This window comes from Elephantulus edwardii, unplaced genomic scaffold, assembly GCF_000299155.1.
Source record: "Elephantulus edwardii isolate Elephantulus edwardi_28Jun2011 unplaced genomic scaffold, EleEdw1.0 scaffold00049, whole genome shotgun sequence".
Taxonomy (NCBI): Eukaryota; Metazoa; Chordata; class Mammalia; order Macroscelidea; family Macroscelididae; genus Elephantulus; species Elephantulus edwardii.
In genome coordinates, this window is record NW_006399799.1 from 1,622,607 (window position 1) to 1,641,136 (window position 18,530).

Consider the following 18,530-nt stretch of genomic DNA (forward strand, 5'->3'; position numbering starts at 1 on the left):
GTGTCAGAGACAGTGCGATTGGCACAGGACAGAGTGGAGTTTAGGGCTGTTGTACATAGGGTCGCTATGAGTCGCAAGCAACTCGACGGCACATAACAACAACAACATACAGAAGAATGAAACAAACTAGTTTAGTAGGCAATGGTCAGTCCATAAAATAGAATATTCTGTAGATGCCCATTGCCGTAACTACGAAAGGCATGTAATTAACATGGTAAGCTATACAACATAATATGAACTTTGAAACAGAAAACAAAACAGTATGTTCTTTTCTACTAAAAGGACTTAAAATAAGAGTGTCCATGAATATGAGTCTATGTGTTGTCATTGTTGTTAGGGGTGTTGACCCAGTTTTGCTCATAGCAACCCTGTGTAATAGAGTAGAACAGCCCCAGAGGGCTCCCTTCTTGTTGCTATATGTCTTTGAGTTGCCTGCGACTCATAGCGACCCTATGTACAGTGCCTCTGAGCCCTGCCCTATCCTGAGCCCGTCTCACTAGGCCATCATTTTTACTAGAGCAGATTGCCAGGTCTTTTTCCTATGGAGCCAAAGAGTGAGCATGAACCACACATCTTCTGCTCTGCAGCAGAAGAGTTAAGCATTGTACCACCAATGCTTCTTAATCAGTGTATAACAGCACTGTTACTCACAATAGCAAAAAAAATGGAAACAGTCCAAATGTCCATCAACAAAAGAATGCATTGAGAATTTGTGGTACATTAACATAACTGAATACTATGTAGCACTCAGGAGCAAAGATTTTCTAAAATACTATGTAACCAGAGAGAAACTAGAGAGCATTATGCCAGTCTCATAAGGACAATTATTCTAACAATAGAAGAATAACTAGTAAGATGTGGATAAAAGTCTAAAGAGGGCAGAGGGGCTGAGGTGGGACTGGAAGGGAAACCATGAGGTCACAGAATTTGGTGGGTGGAGGGAAAGGAAGAAGTAATTAGGATAGATCCTACGGGGACCTCAAAGGATGGGGTGGTGGTGGGCAAGGGCACTGATAGTGATCAATGGCGATTTATTTAATAAAGCAGTGTATGGGAATAATGGGATCAAACTGTGAATGAAAGAATGTATGAAACACAATGTACATGACAAAACAATGTATGCAAAATTTGTATGCAGATTACTATAAAATAAAAATGAATTTTAGAAAATAACCAAGTGTAAATGATTACATTTGAAACAGGTTTCACTTTAAAGCACATTTAAATGTTTTTGTTTGTAAAAAACAACAACAGAATTCTTGCTACTAGGATACACCTAAGGTCCTTGAAATAGTTACAGCACATTATATAGGTAATGATTCCACAGAATCACCTCTCCAATCTTGCACACTCATTCCCAGGGGTCTTCCAGTGTAGAATCTTGGATCCAATCAGAAACACTCTTCTTCCCTTATCTATCTTATTTTGCACATGAATAGAGTTTCAGTCAACCCAAAGACATGAGGTTTGAAACTACCATCTGCTCTGAGGGAGAAACAGGCAATCTTCTCCCTTGCAGTTATGGTCTCTGAAAACCTGCTGGGGGGTTAGTTTCAACTTGATGACACACAACAACAACAACAACAACGTGACCAATAAATGAAAAAAGGATAGATAAATGAATGAATGTAAAAATGAGAAAAAGATCAAGAAATGGTTCTTGTGGACCTCATAGACTGGTAGGACTCATAGACCTATGCTCCTTGAGTTTAACTCCACTTAGCCTTTATTACTTTGAGGGTGTAACTCAGCCAACAGTTTGCTCCAACATTTTTATTCTAAGAATTCTAAGAATTCTTAGTCTTTGCAGCTGCAGATAAACCCTTGAATTTTAGAAATCTGCATTGGAGAGAGTTCAGGACTTGGAATAGGAACCTGGGTTCAAACTGATGCTCTGCCCATTAAGAATTCAAATTCCAGACCTCACAAAATAGTTCTATAATCTTTAAATTAGCTATCTACTCTGTGCATTTTGCTTTCACTAGTGAAATGTGGAGAATAAAGGCCAATTCCCATAAAGTTGTTGGAGAAGAGCCATTTCTTCTCAATTAGATAAAACATTTAATAAATGTCAGAATTATTTCCTAGTCCCATGGGTTCTCCCTATTATAATTCTTCCATAGACGTTAATTATAGCCCCACTTAAAATAGAAATCTGAAGATTGCATCATATTTGCCAGCTGACAAGATTAGGTTCTTTGGAAGGAGCCTTGGTGGTACAGTAGTTAAGCACAATTTAAAGGCCGGTGGTCAAATCCACCAGCCACTCCAGGGGCTGGGGAGACTGTAACAGTCTGCCTCTGTAGCCTTGTAAACTCTATCGTTCCGTTTTGCTTTGTGTTATAAAGGTTGCTATGCGTCAAAGTCAACTCCACAGACTTCAAAACAGTGGGTCTACTCTCTTTCTCGGGATATTCTAGAACAGATTATTCTAGTTTCTCAAACTGCGGTAATTTTATGTGATTAATGGCAATGTCCGGAGATATTTTTGGTTATCACACTCCCTTTCCTGGGTTGCTATTAGTATCATGTGAGTAGAGAGGTCAGGGGTGCTGCTAAAACCCCCAGTATATAAGATAGTTCAAGATAATCCTCTGGGGTGGGTAGGGGGAGAGAAAATCAGATCCCAAACATTTCAACAGTGTTGAGACTGAGGACCTCTGCTCTAGAGTACTGTTACCTCCAGCAGATCAGTTTCCAGATTACCCTAAGATCCACCCACCCTTTTGTCCAGTTGAGTGTGTGTGTGTGTGTGTATGTGTGTGGTGTGCATGTATGTAGGCATGTGTGCATGCAAGGCGGCTCCAAGAAGAGAGTGGAGGAAGGAGGGTAATAGAAGAGGACTATTGCCCTCTATGTCCCTTCCTCTACTTCTCAACTCTTCAAGGTCCTGTTTGAGGTTCATACTCTCTAAGACATATTCCCAAAGCACCCACTGCTCCCTCCTTGGGTCTCTTGAGCCTGTGGATGTGGAATGGATGCTGTATAGATCTCAGTGGTTCCTGCCTTCACATTTCACCTCCCTCCCCCCATATACATTAGGAGCGGAGCAATTACGAGCCGCACCTCCCACCAGCAGTTTGCAAAATGGTGATGGAAACAGCACATTTGTACAGTCTTGGCACATTTCTGGTGAAAGTTGTTTTGAAACTTTTTTGAAAGTGGATGCTAATGGACTGATAATTGGTTTCCTGGCTTCCTTATGAAGTGTGAAGTGTTCTGCTCTGCTCGCCTGTCAACGAAGCATCAAGTATTGTGCAAAGCTTCATCAGAGTTATTTGTATCTTTCTTCCCATTGTATCTCTTGTGGAGGAAAACTGGACAGGGTTGCTTAGAAAGGCTCCTTGTTCTTTTGAAAAGAAAGACGTCAAATGAACAGAGCTTGCAGGAGGGTGAAGGACAGGGGCTACCTGGCCAAAGGGGTCTCTCTGGGGCAGCCACGTTGAGTGAATTTCACAGGCTTCTGAAGTAGCTCTGAGTCCAATACATGGTGTCTGGCCCACGATAGACAACAAGACTGCAGAATAGATGGGATGTGTCACCACTACTTGCAACAGATTCTGAGCAGTGGTCTCTGGAGATAAAACTAACCAAGGACTACAAGAGAGTAAAAGAAAGAAACTGGTTCTATCTTTTCCTTCCTTCCTTCCTTCCTTCCTTCCTTCCTTCCTTCCTTCCTTCCTTCCTTCCCTCCCTTCCTCTCTCTCTCTTATGCTTTCTATCATGAGAAATATTACTTTCTTAAAAATGGAAAGGAAAAAAAGGCCATTTGTGGAGTTCTACCACTGTGAGGCAGCTCAAAAGCCAATGAAACGAGACAGAAGTGTCTGCTTGCTGCAGAAAGTGCTGTGGAAAGGAGGGAAGAGTGTATTGGTGTGGTCTCTGCAGGGCAGCTTCCTGAGGAGGAGCTGTTTCCAAGAAAATATTTCAGGAAGAAAGAATGTACTGCCCTGCACTTCTCTGGGCTTTCAAAGAGATTGGAGCCATCAAAATAATTTCCCAAGCCCCTTACACATTCTAAGAAAGGAAGAACACGTTTGCTAAAGTTGTACTAATATTTATTGTGGCTAATGTGTGATGTGGATTCACACGGGGGCTGCAGCAACGGGCTCAGATGTAGTGGAGACACCGAGAACTGCCCAGTCTTTCTTACCGTTTTTTACTGTCTTTCTTACACAGAAGGTGTTGGACCTGCCTTGACAGCATCTAACAACAGCAATGCCTAACAATGTAGACAGCCATGCTGCCTCTAGTAGAGGTACTTTGTTATGCAGATTTATGGCCACTCTATAAAACATAGAGACGAACTTCACTGTTTTATATTTTTGTAGATGTTTATGGATGTCGAGCCTTTTCCATTGATCATACACTGTGTTATATTTGATCCAGAGTCAGGACCGGAACACCAAAATGTCATATCCCTAAATCAAAATGTGACCTGTTTTGTAATGATCTGCTTCACGAAGTGGTTTCCAAGCATTTGCTGTAAAAAATATGGAGATGGTGCATGCCATGGAGCCCATGGTTGTGCAAGTGGTTAACATACTAGGCTGCTCCCCAAAAGGTTAGGGGTGGGAGTCTTGCATGAGGGTGCCTTGGAAGAAAAGTCAGGTGATCTACTCTGTGAAATATACCAGCCGTTGGAAACCCTGTGGAGTGCAGTTCTCCTCTGACACACACGAGGTCGCCATGAGTCCAAGCTGACTCAACTGTCACTAGTCTGCGTGGTCCCGTCCATTCTGCTTGTTAACCTTTTTCTGTAAATACGAGCATCTCATTCACTCCCTCATTGCTGTGGAGTCAGAACTAACCCATAGCTAACCCTCTAGTGGGTTTTCAGGGTCTGTAGGAGGTGCCTGCCCAGCTTTCTACCTCCAAGAAGCTGGTGGACTTAGACTGCCTGCCTTTGGGTTTGCAGCACAGCTCCTTATCCAGTAGGCCAACTGATAGGAGGAGGAGAGGTTTTAGAGCCAGAATGGAGCACCATTATACAGAGTAGAGCAGTAAATGGAAATCTTGAGAGAAGAGAGGAAATGGTCACAATCATGGGGCCGAACTAGGATTAAATAAAATCAGTGTTCCAGAATTTGAAGCTAAAGCTATTTCAGTGTCAAGGCCTCTCTTATCACCAACTCTTCATTTTCCCCACCTGTTAGATTATGTGCTCTTTGAGGACAAAGCCTAGCCCCTAAGGCAGCATTGACTTGGGGGCTGGATGCCCCTGAAGAGCTGAGATGCAATGTGGATCAACCTTGCTATGTTGTACAAAGGCACTGGGCCAAATGGTTCTCTCACCTCCTCCACTGAAACCAGCATCCCTGACACTCAAGCTGTGCTTTATGACACCCAAATGTCCAGATATACTTCAGTGATTCAAGTACCTCAGCGAGGCAATCCCTCTACAATCCATGAACGCTGAGAAGCAGAAATAGCAGGTCAGACTCCACGTCCTTATTTTAAAACAAAGGGAGCATTGATTCCCTACTGCTGGCTGGGGCTGCTCTGTCCCCTCTGCTACTCAACTCTGTCAACAGTGCTCAGGGAGCCAGAAGCCTATGGAGTAGCACTTCCAGGCCTTCTCCCTTTGAAGTTGAAGGCTCTTGAAAGATCTTCAACTACTTCCAAGAGTCAAGTGAATTCATGGAGGATCCAAGTGGTACACACCAGCCCAGGGCCTCCCTTCCCTCCCCATACTCTGCTACCTGTATCTCTGGGCTTGTGGGTAGAGAACCTGATCCTGGTCCCAGTGGTTCAGTGGTAGAATTCCCACCTATTCACTTCCTACCCAATGTACCTCAGATGCACCCATCACCTGTTTGCCAGTGAAGACTTGCACAATAATGCTCTATGGTGAACAGGTTTTACTAGAGTTTACAGGTGAAGACACCTAGGAAGAAAGGCCTGGCAATCTCCTTCCAAAAAAAACCATCAGTGAAAACCCCATGGATCATAATAGTTTGATCCTGCTGCACATAAGTGTTGCCATGAGTCTAGGGCTCTCTCAATGGCAGATAGTCAGAACAAGGGACTGGCTGGCTCTGCCTCCCACATCAGTCTTAACTGATGCTTAACCCTGCTCCAGTTCCCCTGTTTTGTTCTGCCTGGATGAATTCCACATCTTCTAGATTTCCACATTTGGTGCCTTTACTTTCTGAGGCTCCACCTCTGACCTGCCCCTTGCTGAGTTTAACTTCTTCCACTCACTCCTGTCTAGGATGGGACTTTACAACTCCTCACGTCTTGGATGCTGCCAGATCTGAGTTGCTCCCTGCTAATATTGTTACCCCTCCCCTGGTCTCCTGGGTACCCAGTGGACAAGATGGCTACACAGTCCAACCACATTGGTGAACAGACGCTGCCAGATAACACGTAATTTTACTCTTTTCAAGAAGGGTGATTTGTTAAATGTGTATCTAAGGGCAGTTTGATCTTTAAACTTCTGCAAGAATATTCACATAAATAAGCTCACAAGTCATCAAAAATGCTTTGTCAGACCAAACAGTCTTTTTTTTTCTCGTTTGGAAAAGTATAATTGCTGTGATATGACCTGACTCACCAGCTCATACACCAAACTCAGCTGTGACTGATGCTCCACTACAGTCCCCAGTCTACTCCGCCCCTCCAGTCCTGCCCATTCTCTACTGTGAAGAACTCAAGAGGCCCAGACAAGTACCTTCATGCGGGTCAAGGATTAGACAGAGAGTTTAACTGGCCCCAAGAGAAGCAGATTGAAAGAGATGAAGGAAATAAGATGACGAGGGTTAGGAGAATAAGAAGTGACAGCTCAGAGAAGCTAGATCCTTTGGCTTTTCAATGATGCCCCTCACCCACGTCAGTGCCTCTGTGCCTCAAGACTTATGACATCATTTGCACCAGAGAGCACGATCATGCCATTAGAGAGGGAGTCTGTTGTCTATAACAGAGTATTCAACCTTAACCCCTTCCCCAAAAGACCAACAATGCAAAGATAGCCTGAGTCCCATTGTTTCCAAAGGTCCCTCCAAGAGGAAGTGATTTTCGGAAACGTGTTACATCCTACCGAGGCTACAGTTTCCCACAGTAGTCAGATGCTGGTACAGAGTCTACAGCCTTACACGTCTGCAGTCTTATCCACTCTGGCTTGATTGCATGGTGTCATCAACAGCATCAAGGATGAAGGGCACCTCCCTGGATCTGAACCTGGTAGACCGAGTGGCCTCTACCTAGCTCCCGAGGATCACCAGGGAAGGTAAGACGGCGTGGAAGAAAAGTCCCCAAATGCCACAACCGACCACTCCCAGTGTCACCATCTAGAGCACCGCCAGGAATGAGGACTCGACCAGTTCTACCCGAGGACTAAAAGAAGCTGACCAACACGAAGTTACTGTCACAACTCTGGAGGATCTTGAGGATGGGGCCCCTGGACTCACTAGGAATGGGCCCCCTGCCTCTCTGTGGGGCCCTCAGAGTGGTCGCCTCCCCATTCACTTACACACACAGACTGGCTTCTTAGCAGACCACTGGTTATTCTTTTGACATGTGATTGCCTTCTGCCCCACCAGCTCGAAGGCAGGCTGGCACTCAAACTTGAGTGTGTCACCATGGCGGAAACGGGAGCCTTCTCTCCGGCCATAAGCGGGGACCCCAGGGTCACCACAGCTGCCCTGCTCAATCTCTGAAAGACAAAAAAAGAGACAAAAGGTGACATTGATACCTCTCTTGAACTGGAGGTTCTCAGTAGCCAGCATTCAAGAGAGACAGATATTTATTTAATGACAATCATCAGACCGCCTGTAATATTCTGTCTAAAGGCTAAAACCTAAAGGCACTGCCGTTGGGTGGATTCTGACTCATGATCTCTTTTCACAGGGTCTCTGAGACTACAGATCTTTTTAGAAAGGATTGCTTATCTTTTCTTCCCTGGAGCAGGTTGGTGGGTTCAAACTGTTGACCTCTAGTTAATAGCTCAGCATGCTACACTACCAGGTCTCGTCTGATTAAATGCAGCTTCCTCTATTGAATGAAGGGAGCTCTGGTGGCTTAATGGTAAAGGACTGCACTGACAACATGCAGGCCCATGGTTTGAATCCACCAGTTACTACTGTGTAGGAGAACGATAGGTAATTTCCTCCTGTTATTACTGCCTCTGAACATCCACCCGAGGGTCAGCAATGGGTTAGGACCAACTTGAGGGTACACACAAAAAAAATCCCTAAATGAATGGGCCTTCTCGGTATCAAGCATCTGATCTTCCGTGCACACCAAAGTACTCTTCATACTGGGATATTTTTATTTAGGGAAAGTGGCTTAACTGCCACCAGAAGTAGTAACATGTCTCACAGTCTGGCGACTCCCTTACTGAGCTGGACTCTGCACCTGGGTTATGAACCTAACTTGCTAGGTCTTGAATGCAGGCAGTCAGTTCCTGAGATGGTGAGGACGAGAAGGCAGCTCATTTACGCTGTCTTTATCCTTAAGTGAGAGTAAGGTCCACTGCTTTCTCATATGGAAGCATTTCCACAATGATATTTAATAACAGACTGAGCCAGAGCAGGTGAGATGAAACAAATGACTCACTGAGTATGCTTTCAAAGTTCATCTGATTCAATAGTTGGGAGTCAGACACGGCACGGATTCTGAGAGAGAGTGCTATGAGGCTTCACTCGGCAAGCTTGAGCTGCTGGCTGCCTCACAGGATCTATTAGGAGCCTCCAGGTGAAGAGGCTGCTTGGACCATTACACCTTCCTCTGGGGTCTCAGAGAAGTGCCCAGCTTGGCTTCTAAAGGGTCAGCCAGTAAGTGATGGCCAAAGCCCCCCAAGTTCTTTCTTAGTGCTATGAGGATTGAAGGTAGGATAGGAGAGGGAGGAAGGGAGAGAGGAAGAAGAGAAGTGAGGAGGAGGAGGGGCTGTGTTCCCAAGGAGGCGAGTGTCCCACAAGAAAGACGGGAGGTCGCAAAAGAAGTGGCAGACAGTGAGGTGCAGACTGTGAGAGTTCTGTGACGGCAGTTTGGTGAACACCTTCCCAGGGCTCATAGGTCAAAAAGGAACCAACTTTTCTGTAGGCATCATTATGGGATGTCAAGAAAGCATGCCCTAGAAGCTTCTGTGTGTGATTCTAATAGGGAGGATTCTGCAAATTGCAGAGCCCCACATCTGTTGGGTTCTTTGCTCACACTAGCTTCAGGCACTGGCGTGTTAGAACTATGGCTCCTTGTGTTTGGATTGTCAACAATGCTAAGTCCTCCAGCTCCCTGATGAGAGCTGACAGGATAAGGCATTCTATAACTGAGCTTCATGTTGGTGTTAACTGATCAATCTCCAGGGTCCTCTAGTGTGAGGGTTGGGGGAAGTCTGTAACCAAAGGCAATGTTCTCAAACATCTCATCTCCTTTTTCCTTGGCCTCACCCTCTAGACTCACATCTGTTGTTGTTGTTATGTGTCGTCAAGTTGTTTCCGACTCATAGCGACCCTATGCACAACAGCCCTAACCCCCCCCCCCCCCACACACACACTTTCTCTCGATTTGAAGCAGTGGACAGGATGGTCATGTCCATGAAACCAAGAATTCCTAGAGCTACATAAAATCACTTAACATAGGGAGCTAGAACTAGATCCTGAGCAAAATCTAGGCTGCAGGTTTACTGATGAGGATTCAGAAAGTTAGCTCCTGGGTGGTACAAATGGTTAATGTGCTTGGTTGCTCAGTGAAAGATGGAGATTCAAGTCCACGCAAAAGTGCCTTGGAAGAAAGTCCTGGCGACTGACCTCTGAAAAGCCAGCCATTGAAAACCCAATGGAACAGTTCTGCTCGGACACCCAGAGGGCCACACAGAGTCTTACCAGACTCAACAACTGGTTCACTGTTGGTTAATAGCAAAACCTGCATGATGTTGACCATATGGGACAACACACGAGACAGATGAGGACACAAGAAAAGCAGGTCTGGATGCAGGGCCATCGCAGGGCATGTGGGATTTGAGGTGCCAAGTGGGTGTATCTATAAAGTGGCTACAAATGTCTTACAATCAGGAAAAGGTTGTAGAGTTACAGGTATGAGAATTCAGCTGATAGACAGTAAGAGAAACCATGAGAAGAAATTGACCACTCAGAGAGTGAGAAGAGGAATGATTCTAAGACAGAACAGAGGGGAAAGCAGGTCTTTTGGAAAGATGAAAATTCTGGGGAGAATTGGGTCACAGGGACTGGGAAGAAAATGAACTTGAAGGAGATCAAGGGCACCAAATGTTGCAGGCAAGTTGAGATAGGATTGAAAAGCAGGTTAGTGGTAGCAGGTTTTGTCGATACTCAACAGAGTAGATTAAGTATAAGAGAGGACTCAAAGTCCAATAGGGGATGAGTGAGGTAAGAGGAAGAGCAGGTGATTTTCAAACAATGAAAGATTCTTTTTTCTTTTCAAAGAGAAAAATGAACTGAGGCTGGGGAGTAGTGGGCAGGAATGGAAATCCAAGTTCTCTACAAACTTACATTAAAATCTCAATTAAAAGAAAAGAAAGAAATTTCTTGACAGTGAATGAAGAGTGTAGCTCAACTGAAGGAAAGTTAAAAAAAAAGGTTTTAAAAATGCAGACCTTTGACCACACTGGAGTGCTAGGGAAGAGCAGAAAGTGATTAAAATGAGGAACAGCGGTAATGGGAATTGGAGCACTGTGGAGGCCTGGTCATGAGGCCAGGGCGTCTCTTTGTCCCACGACAGGAGCAAAGAGGGAGAAGGGTGTCAGGGCGAGTTTTCAGCTAGGATGGCAGGTGTCTGAGGGAGAGCTTACCATCATGGAGACTCTATTTCCTAAGAGGAGGAGGTCATGGTCTCTGCGGAAAGGGAGAGAAATACGAACTTGATGCTGTCGGAAATGGTCACCTGGAGAAGAGGAATTCATGGGTCCATGGATCGAGATATTCAGCCTGGGCCCACAGAGTGGAGATCACTCACTCACAAGCACAGCCCCGAGCAGGCCATGCATCATACCCAGCAGTCCTCAGCGCCATGGGCCACGTGAGGGCGGAGGAAGGAGAACCAGGAACAGCTGCGGGGTGTGGTCTGATTTGGAGAAGGGAGAACTAACAGAGCAAGGAGAACAAACAACAACTAGCTGTCACTGAATCATCTTCAACTAATGGCAACTCCATCTCTGTCAGAGTAGAACTGTGTGCTGCAGGGTTTGCAATGACTGATTTTTAATATGCAGGTCACCAGGCCTTTCTTCAAGGTACCTCTGAGCAGACTTGACCTCCAACCTTTCAGTAAGCATCTGATGGCATTAACCATTTGCATCAATCAAGAACTCCAAAGAGATGGGGAGGGGGAGGAAGCTTAAGTGTAATGCAAGGAATTTAGGCAAAAGAGGGAAAGAACATCAGAAAGATGATCTAAGAGGAAATAGAGAAGGAAAGAATGGTGACCAAGAATGCGGGGGAAGTAACAGGTGAGGAAGCTAAAGGGAACAAGGGTCCCAGAAGAGAAAGGGAGAGAAGAAAAGAGAAAGAAGAGAAGAGAAGAGGAGAGGAGAGGAGAGGAGAGGAGAGGAGAGAAGAGAAGAGAAGAGAAGAGAAGAGGAGAGGAGAGCAGAGGAGAGGAGAGGAGAGGAGAAAAGAGAAGAGAAGAGGAGAAAAGAACAGGAGGTGCTGGACAGCCAAGTCTGCTGCAGCCATTGGGGAATGGACTGGAAGGGATGGAAAAAATCAAGGAAGTGAAGAGCCGGATGATGACAGGACTTGGCACAGAGATGAAAGGACAACTGGTGATGGGGGTAGAAAGTGTTAGAGGTAGAGATGGCATAAATAGAAATGAAATAGGTTCACATATAGGTAGCATGGCATTGGGGTCTTAGGACATGTCCCCACCTCTCATATGCTAGTGAAGCGTGACGTTATAAGGCGTGAAGAAATGAGTTTGGTGTCACCTCGAGGGGAGGTCAGGTTAAGGGAACATTTGGCAAAGAGGTTCAAGGCATAAGTGGGGTTTTCTGAGTTAGATTGTGTGTTGGGGTGAGGAGGCGAGAAGAACAGAGCAGGGAGTGGTGGGTGACAGTGGAGGAGAGTGAGCAAGGAAAGGACTTCTCTTTCCCTGCACATCTCTCGTCCTTGTCTGGGCCTTTCCTCCAAGCCTGACATCACCCCTACCTGCCTTCCTGTAGAGGAGTCCTGGGGCCCCACTTCCAGCCTCAGGTGCTTGGCCACACGTTTCCTGGTCAGGTGCCGACCAAGTGTGAGAGAGAGACACAGGATTCCAGAAAGAGAAACCAGATTTGGACTTGGAAGAAATTAAGCATAAAATGTCCCACTACCAGATTTCACATAATTTTGTTTTATAAGTGCTCTCTTTCTCTTCTTCCTACCAACAGCAATCACACTATGAAACATGAGCTGCAAAAAGAAACCTCCGACTCGACTCTAACAGAGTGCTGCCTCTGATTCCTTTCCACCCTGCCTGAGCGCCACCACCAGCGTTTGTTTGCTTTCTCCTTTCTCGGCTCTTCTATCCTTATCATCTCTGATCAGCTTCACTGTCTTCTCATCCCCAGGTTTTTTCATTTCTGATTCCAACTTGGAATCCTCGATCACGACAAACATCTTCACAGAAGCAATCACATCATGTGTCTCCATAGATTCACAGACTAGTTGATGTGCCCCAAGGAGGAAAGAACGGTGTTAAGGAAGCCAGGAGGCCGAGTCTGAGCTGCAACTTGCTGCCTCTTCAAATGGGGGAGGCTTCCTTTGTTTTTTCATTTCTCTGCAGCCTGAGTGCCTCCTGTTCCACACCTTTCATAAAGAAAATGCCCCACACTACAGATTTTAGCTTAAAATGTTTACCCCCTTGACGCTGCTTGTCCTGGTCATGGATCTTAGATTTTCCCAACATGACCTCACAGCTCAGATTTCCCCTTTTCTTTTCTTTCCTAACACTCTATTATCTCTGTTCACAGCACTTGAGCACCCTTTGTAACTACTTATCCATTCAGCTCATACACTGTGGGTATGTTACCAGGAGGGGCCCGTCACTGGAGAAGGCAATCATGCTTGGAAAAATAAAGGGTCAGCAAAAGAGAGGAAGCTCCCCAATGAGATGGATGAACACAGTGACTGCAAAAGTGGGTTTAAGGACAGGAGAGCTTGTGAGGATGGTATAAGATCAGGCAAGGGTTTGGTCTGTTGTACACACAGACTAGGTGGCTATGAGTCGGGGTCCACATGATGGCACCTAACAACAACTCCATCAACATTCATAACGGGCCAGATGATGGGAATAGAGCAACGAGAGGATCAGGAACTTACTCTCTGGTTGTGATCAGGGACAAACCGACACTGACTCACCCTCACCTGCCTTTCAGGTCTCTTTGTTTCTTGTTTCCCCGAGGGATTGATCAGGTATCATTGTGCTTAGTATACTCAGAGCTTAGCAGCATACCTGGAACGTAGGGTACTTTCTTCCTCAAATCCAAGATAAACGGTGAGGACTTTGTGGGTAGGCAGACCTGACCACATGACCTGAGGAGGAAGCTCGGCCTGGAGTTGGGAGTGTCAAAAAGCTTCCTAGAGGTTGTCTAGGGCGGAGCCGCAGGACTTGGTCACCTAGCTCTCACCCTCTCACTGTGGAGCATCTCTGCACACTCTGATGTCCATCTTTTCCTTCCCTCACTGCCCTAGCTCAGTCTCTTAAATATCTCACCTGGATGACTGTCAAAGCTTCCTGGGTGGTTCTCTGCCTTCTCCCTCTATTTCATACTCTACAAAGCATCCTGAGATTACCAAAAACAAAACTATTATTATTGTCTTTTGCTTGAGAATTTTTTTTCCTATAAGGCGCAGATAAAAACCTTAACTCCTTGACAGGGTGATTCCTCCCTCTCACCCCACCCTTATCCTTGATCACTACATTTTTTTAAATTTTATTTTATTATTTTTTTGTGCGTACCATCAAATCAGGTCTGACTGGTACAGGAGGAGATGATGGTCCTTCCTTCTCCAGCAGAGCATCTGATGGACTCGAACCACACACCTCTGGGATTGTAGTGCAGCTTCTTGCCACTAGGACACCAGAGCTCCTGATCACTACATTCTTGAACTTCATTATACACGACTAAACTGTATGGCCCATAGGGAGCCAGAAGAGTGCAATGGTGACAAGCACTTGTTTCTGACATCAGAAAGGCCTGGATCCAAATGTCGGCTCTGACATTAAGTAAAAGACCATTGGCACATTACTTATTGCTTCTCTCTCTGAGCCTTGGTTTTCTCATCTGTAAAATGGAAGTAGTAATAACACCACCATCTCTCTGGGTTCTCTAACGATTAACTTAATTGATTCAAATACTTAATTGTCACAATTGCTGGGACATGTTAGGTAAACAGTAATTTGGAGTTTCCTCATTGTTATTGTTGTCATTGTTATCGGTTGAGTCCAGGCAGCTCTTATGTGGCTCTAGCTTGGCTTTTGATGTCCATTTGAAATGAACACCCCTATTTCCCTGTTGGCCAAGCTCCATCATCTTTCAAGTCTTGACTCAAGTGTTGTCCAACAGAGACTCTCTTCTGAATCACCCAGGTAGCCTTACGAGCTCCTCCTCCCATAATCCTGGTGTATTTCTTTTGCAAAAAGGTGGTGCAATTTTGGGGGCACATTTCTCCCTATGTATTACATAGTATGATTTGATGGCACCCAACAACAACAACAACAAGTCCCTTGAGAACTAAGAGAGCTGATTTTTCAATTTCCACACTTCTGGCTTCTAGCACATAGCAAACATTCAATCAATGTTTGAGGATGGGCTGAGGACGATCATGAACAGGCTGGCTCAGGGATAAGTTAGTTAAACTCTTTTATAGGCTGTCAATGATGTAGTCCAGGAGTCTTACTCCTTTTAAGTCTTCTCATCTTTCTAGAACCAAGCATAGCACCTTATCCATCGGAAGTGTTAGACCTATTCAATCCGCCCTACTTCCTGGTCGTGGGCCAGGGTAGGTGGGGCCTCCCTGGATCTGCTGGATTTCTGCGGAACCACATTCAGCTTTATTGCTTCTGGTGATGAAGAGTGTCTGTGCACTTCTGCGTGCCTGTGTATCTCTTGGCATGAGTTTCATGAATGAGATGGAGATGTGGGTAGATGTAGAAGATATTTGCTGTTCTCTAGCTCCTACATCCTCCATACCACTGTTGTTTGTGGTTGTGCTGTAGGTTGGAGGAGGTTTCAAAAGTGCAGTGAATATTGTCATGTGGAATATTTAGGGCACCTTTATATTTACCCCTTCTTCTAAGACTTACTATGCTGTGGTGAAAATAGAGAGAGAATTAAGGAAGACAGAGATTGTCTTGTGTTTGTAGCTTCCTGGTACAAAACGTACTTGTTAGTGCCCTAACAGGTAATAGGAATAGGGTCTTCAGAAGTGTTTGCTAAATAGAGGATCCCGTTTCTAACGTGAGTGTTCTGGACTGCTAGACATCCTTTCTGTATAACTATCTACCCACTCCTCCCTATCTTCAGGAGCACGGCTCTGGCTACTTCCACCCTTGGGCCAGCCTCCTAATCTTGGCATTAGGCTGCCAAGCTCCAGGCTCAGAGCGAAGAAAAGCAGGGAGACTCCCAGATTGATGCTAAAACTTGTTAGCAAGTTGTGTGTAATTTTATAATGTTTCTGGTAAGTGCTAATTGCCTGTTCCTTAAATATTTCTTGTTCTACTGGGAAGCAAAGCAATTGCAACTATGAATGCATTTCCCACAGCTGGCCGCCCCCAGGGAGTGGGGCTGAGTTTTCTAGACTCTGAGTGCTCAAATATTGGCAGATCCCAAGTACCCCTCCCACAATCCACCAGCTCGACCTGGAATTCTGCCAAGCAGAAGAACTGAAGGAATTTCTGGGAAATAAAACCCCCTTTTGCTCACCCACAGGAACCATGCTTCTGGTGATGCTGGTGGTAGATGAGTGTTTAGGTAGTGTCAGCTGCCCTGACCCAAGGAAGCTTGTCTCTCCCTGAATCAGGGCAAAGAGCACATTGATGACGATGGGGCCAGATGTACCAGAAGAAGAGGTAGAAGCAGAAGGTCTCTACTTGTAAATGTTTTGTGCCATCCTTTGAAAATTTGCCTTTTAGCTACCTTTCCCTTCTTGAGGGAGCCATGGTGGCTTAGTGGTAAGGAGTTGGATTGCCAACCCAAAGGTACATGGTTTGAGTCTACCAGCTCAGCCAGCCAGCTCTTCTGGGAATCACCCAGAAGCTGGATTAAAAGGAAAGTTATGTGAATGAAGAATAGTCTGAAACATAATGTATATGAACATTGTAAACAAACCAACAAGATGTGACCACCTGAAACAGATAAGAAAATTCTCAGAGGAAAACAAAAAAGGAGGGCTGAGGCAGAGGCAGGGGTCACTCTGAAGCTTGGAGCAATGGCTGCTGCACTGGGAAGACAGAAGAAGGGTCAAGTTTTTGACTGAGTGTTCACTAAATGTTCAGCCCTGAGCAGGGTGTTTCCCTATACTGCATCCTCCTGTGAAGTAAATAGTTACTCAGAATGAGTCTCAGCGATGAGGAAAGGTTGACTGAAGATCATACAGGGAGTCAACAGTGGAACTCAATTATAAACTGAGTTTGAGGGGCTCCAGAGCCTATGAGGACATTAGTGACTGTGTAGACTCTTCTCACCTGACAGACTATGGGTAGTAATATGGCTGAGTCACGATGAGGCCAAGGGAAGGGGCCTGTTTGAGATTGTGTCAAAAAGAATTACAACTACACTCCGCTAGATTTTATGATTCAAGCATGGATGAGGCAGTGAAGGGTGGAGAGATTAAGAATGGACCAATTGGCAGCATCAGGATGGATGATGAAGAGATTGAGATTGTACACAGCTTTAGTTTGCTTGGCTCCATAGTCAACAGTCTTGGCACCAGCAGCCAGGAAATTAAAAGGCGCATTGCCATGGGAAAGTCTGCTGTTAGGGACCTCTCCAAAGTGCTGAAGAGCAGTGGTGTCTCTCTGGAGACTAAGGTGCGTCTGATATAGGCCATGGTCTTCGCAATCACCTGTCATGCATCAGAGAGTTGGACAATGACCAAGGAGGATAGAAGGAGAATTGATGCCTTTGAGCTGTGGTGCTGGAGAAGAGTATTGAGAATACCATGGACTGCTAGGAAAACAAACAGATTTGTCCTGGAGAGGGTTAACCCGGGTGGCTCCTTGGAGGCAAGGATTCTGAGGCTCCGTCTAACTTACTTTGGACATGTTGTGAGGAGAGACTGGTCCTTAGAGAGGGACATCATGCTTGGGAGGGTGGAGGGACGGCACAGGAGAGGAAGGCCCTCTATGAGGTGGATTGATTCAGTGACTGGGATAATTGGGATGGGAGTGTCAGAGACAGTGCGATTGGCACAGGACAGAGCGGAGTTTAGGGCTGTTGTACATAGGGTCGACGGCACATAACAACAACAACAACATGCAATCTGTTTCGAATGGATTCTTAGGAGACAGAGGGTGGTTTGGAACTGTTATCCTGGAGAACCTTGGAGGCCATATGAATGTATTTGATCCTAAATCTCAAGGGCATGATGAGTTGCCATCCCAGGTTTGTTTCTGTTTTGTTTGTTTTTAAATAAAAGGAGAGCTTTGTGAATCTAGATTTGGAATCTGAGAAGATCACTTTTTCCATTTGATTGAAGAAATGCTTAGATTTCCACAAAGATTTAGTAAGGAGTTGGCATTCGGTGTCTATCGATGTAATAGAGAAGTCACAGGATGTGGAGACAGACAGGGGCTTGAATCCCAGTTCCACATGCTGTGGGACCAAGGACAAGTCACTTTACCTCTCTGGGTCACAGATTTCTCCTCCATAGAAGAGAAGCCACAGCGTAGTTGTGAGCCTGAAGGAGATGAAGCAGTGTTTTTTCAAATTAATGTTTAGCTACAATCCCCTTTGTGGAAAAGGCTACAAGGAATAAAAGAGAACAAAGGAGAGCAAAAAAACCCAACCCCAAACCCATGGAAGTAGCAGCAGCAGAAGTCTCCTGGCTAGGCAGCCCCCACCCAACCTGGCGAGGTGTCCCAGGCGTGACACCATTGAAAACCCTGAGAAATGCAACATAAAGCTTCTCGTACAGAGCAGACTCTCAACAAGTGTTATGTCCCTTCCTTTTCCAATGTGATCACACCAAACACGCCTAACTCCTCTTCCTATATGACAGCCCTTCAAATATTTAGACACAGCTCTCCAGATTCCCCCGAGCCTGCCTTTCTCCGGAGTAAACATTCAGAGGATGTTAACCTTTCTCACGGGGCTTGACTTAAGTCCTCTCCTTGTCTGTCTCAAGTGGAGGTCCTCACCTCTAAGCTAGATTCTCAGTCAAGAAGAAAGCGCAACCAACGCAGGCATAAATTCTAGTGGCTAAATTTCTAAGTCGTGTAACAGGGCTTTTTAATTCTTTCATTTTATCTTACCTTGTTAATTAAACCAGTGGTTCTATCTTGTCAAGATGTTTCTGCATGCTTTGTCTGACCATTGGTATACTGTTGCCCCATTTCTAGCTCATATTATTTATGTC

At 45.3% G+C, this 18,530-nt stretch overlaps 1 protein-coding gene across 1 annotated transcript in view; it reads right to left on the reverse strand.

Moving 5' to 3' along the window:
- CSMD2 (CUB and Sushi multiple domains 2) overlaps positions 1–18,530 on the reverse strand; it is a 972,861-nt gene that overhangs the window by 350,289 nt on the left and 604,042 nt on the right. Inside the window, 1 exon segment of the mRNA XM_006886423.1 lies at positions 7,472–7,654. Coding sequence (XP_006886485.1) covers positions 7,472–7,654 — 183 coding nt within the window.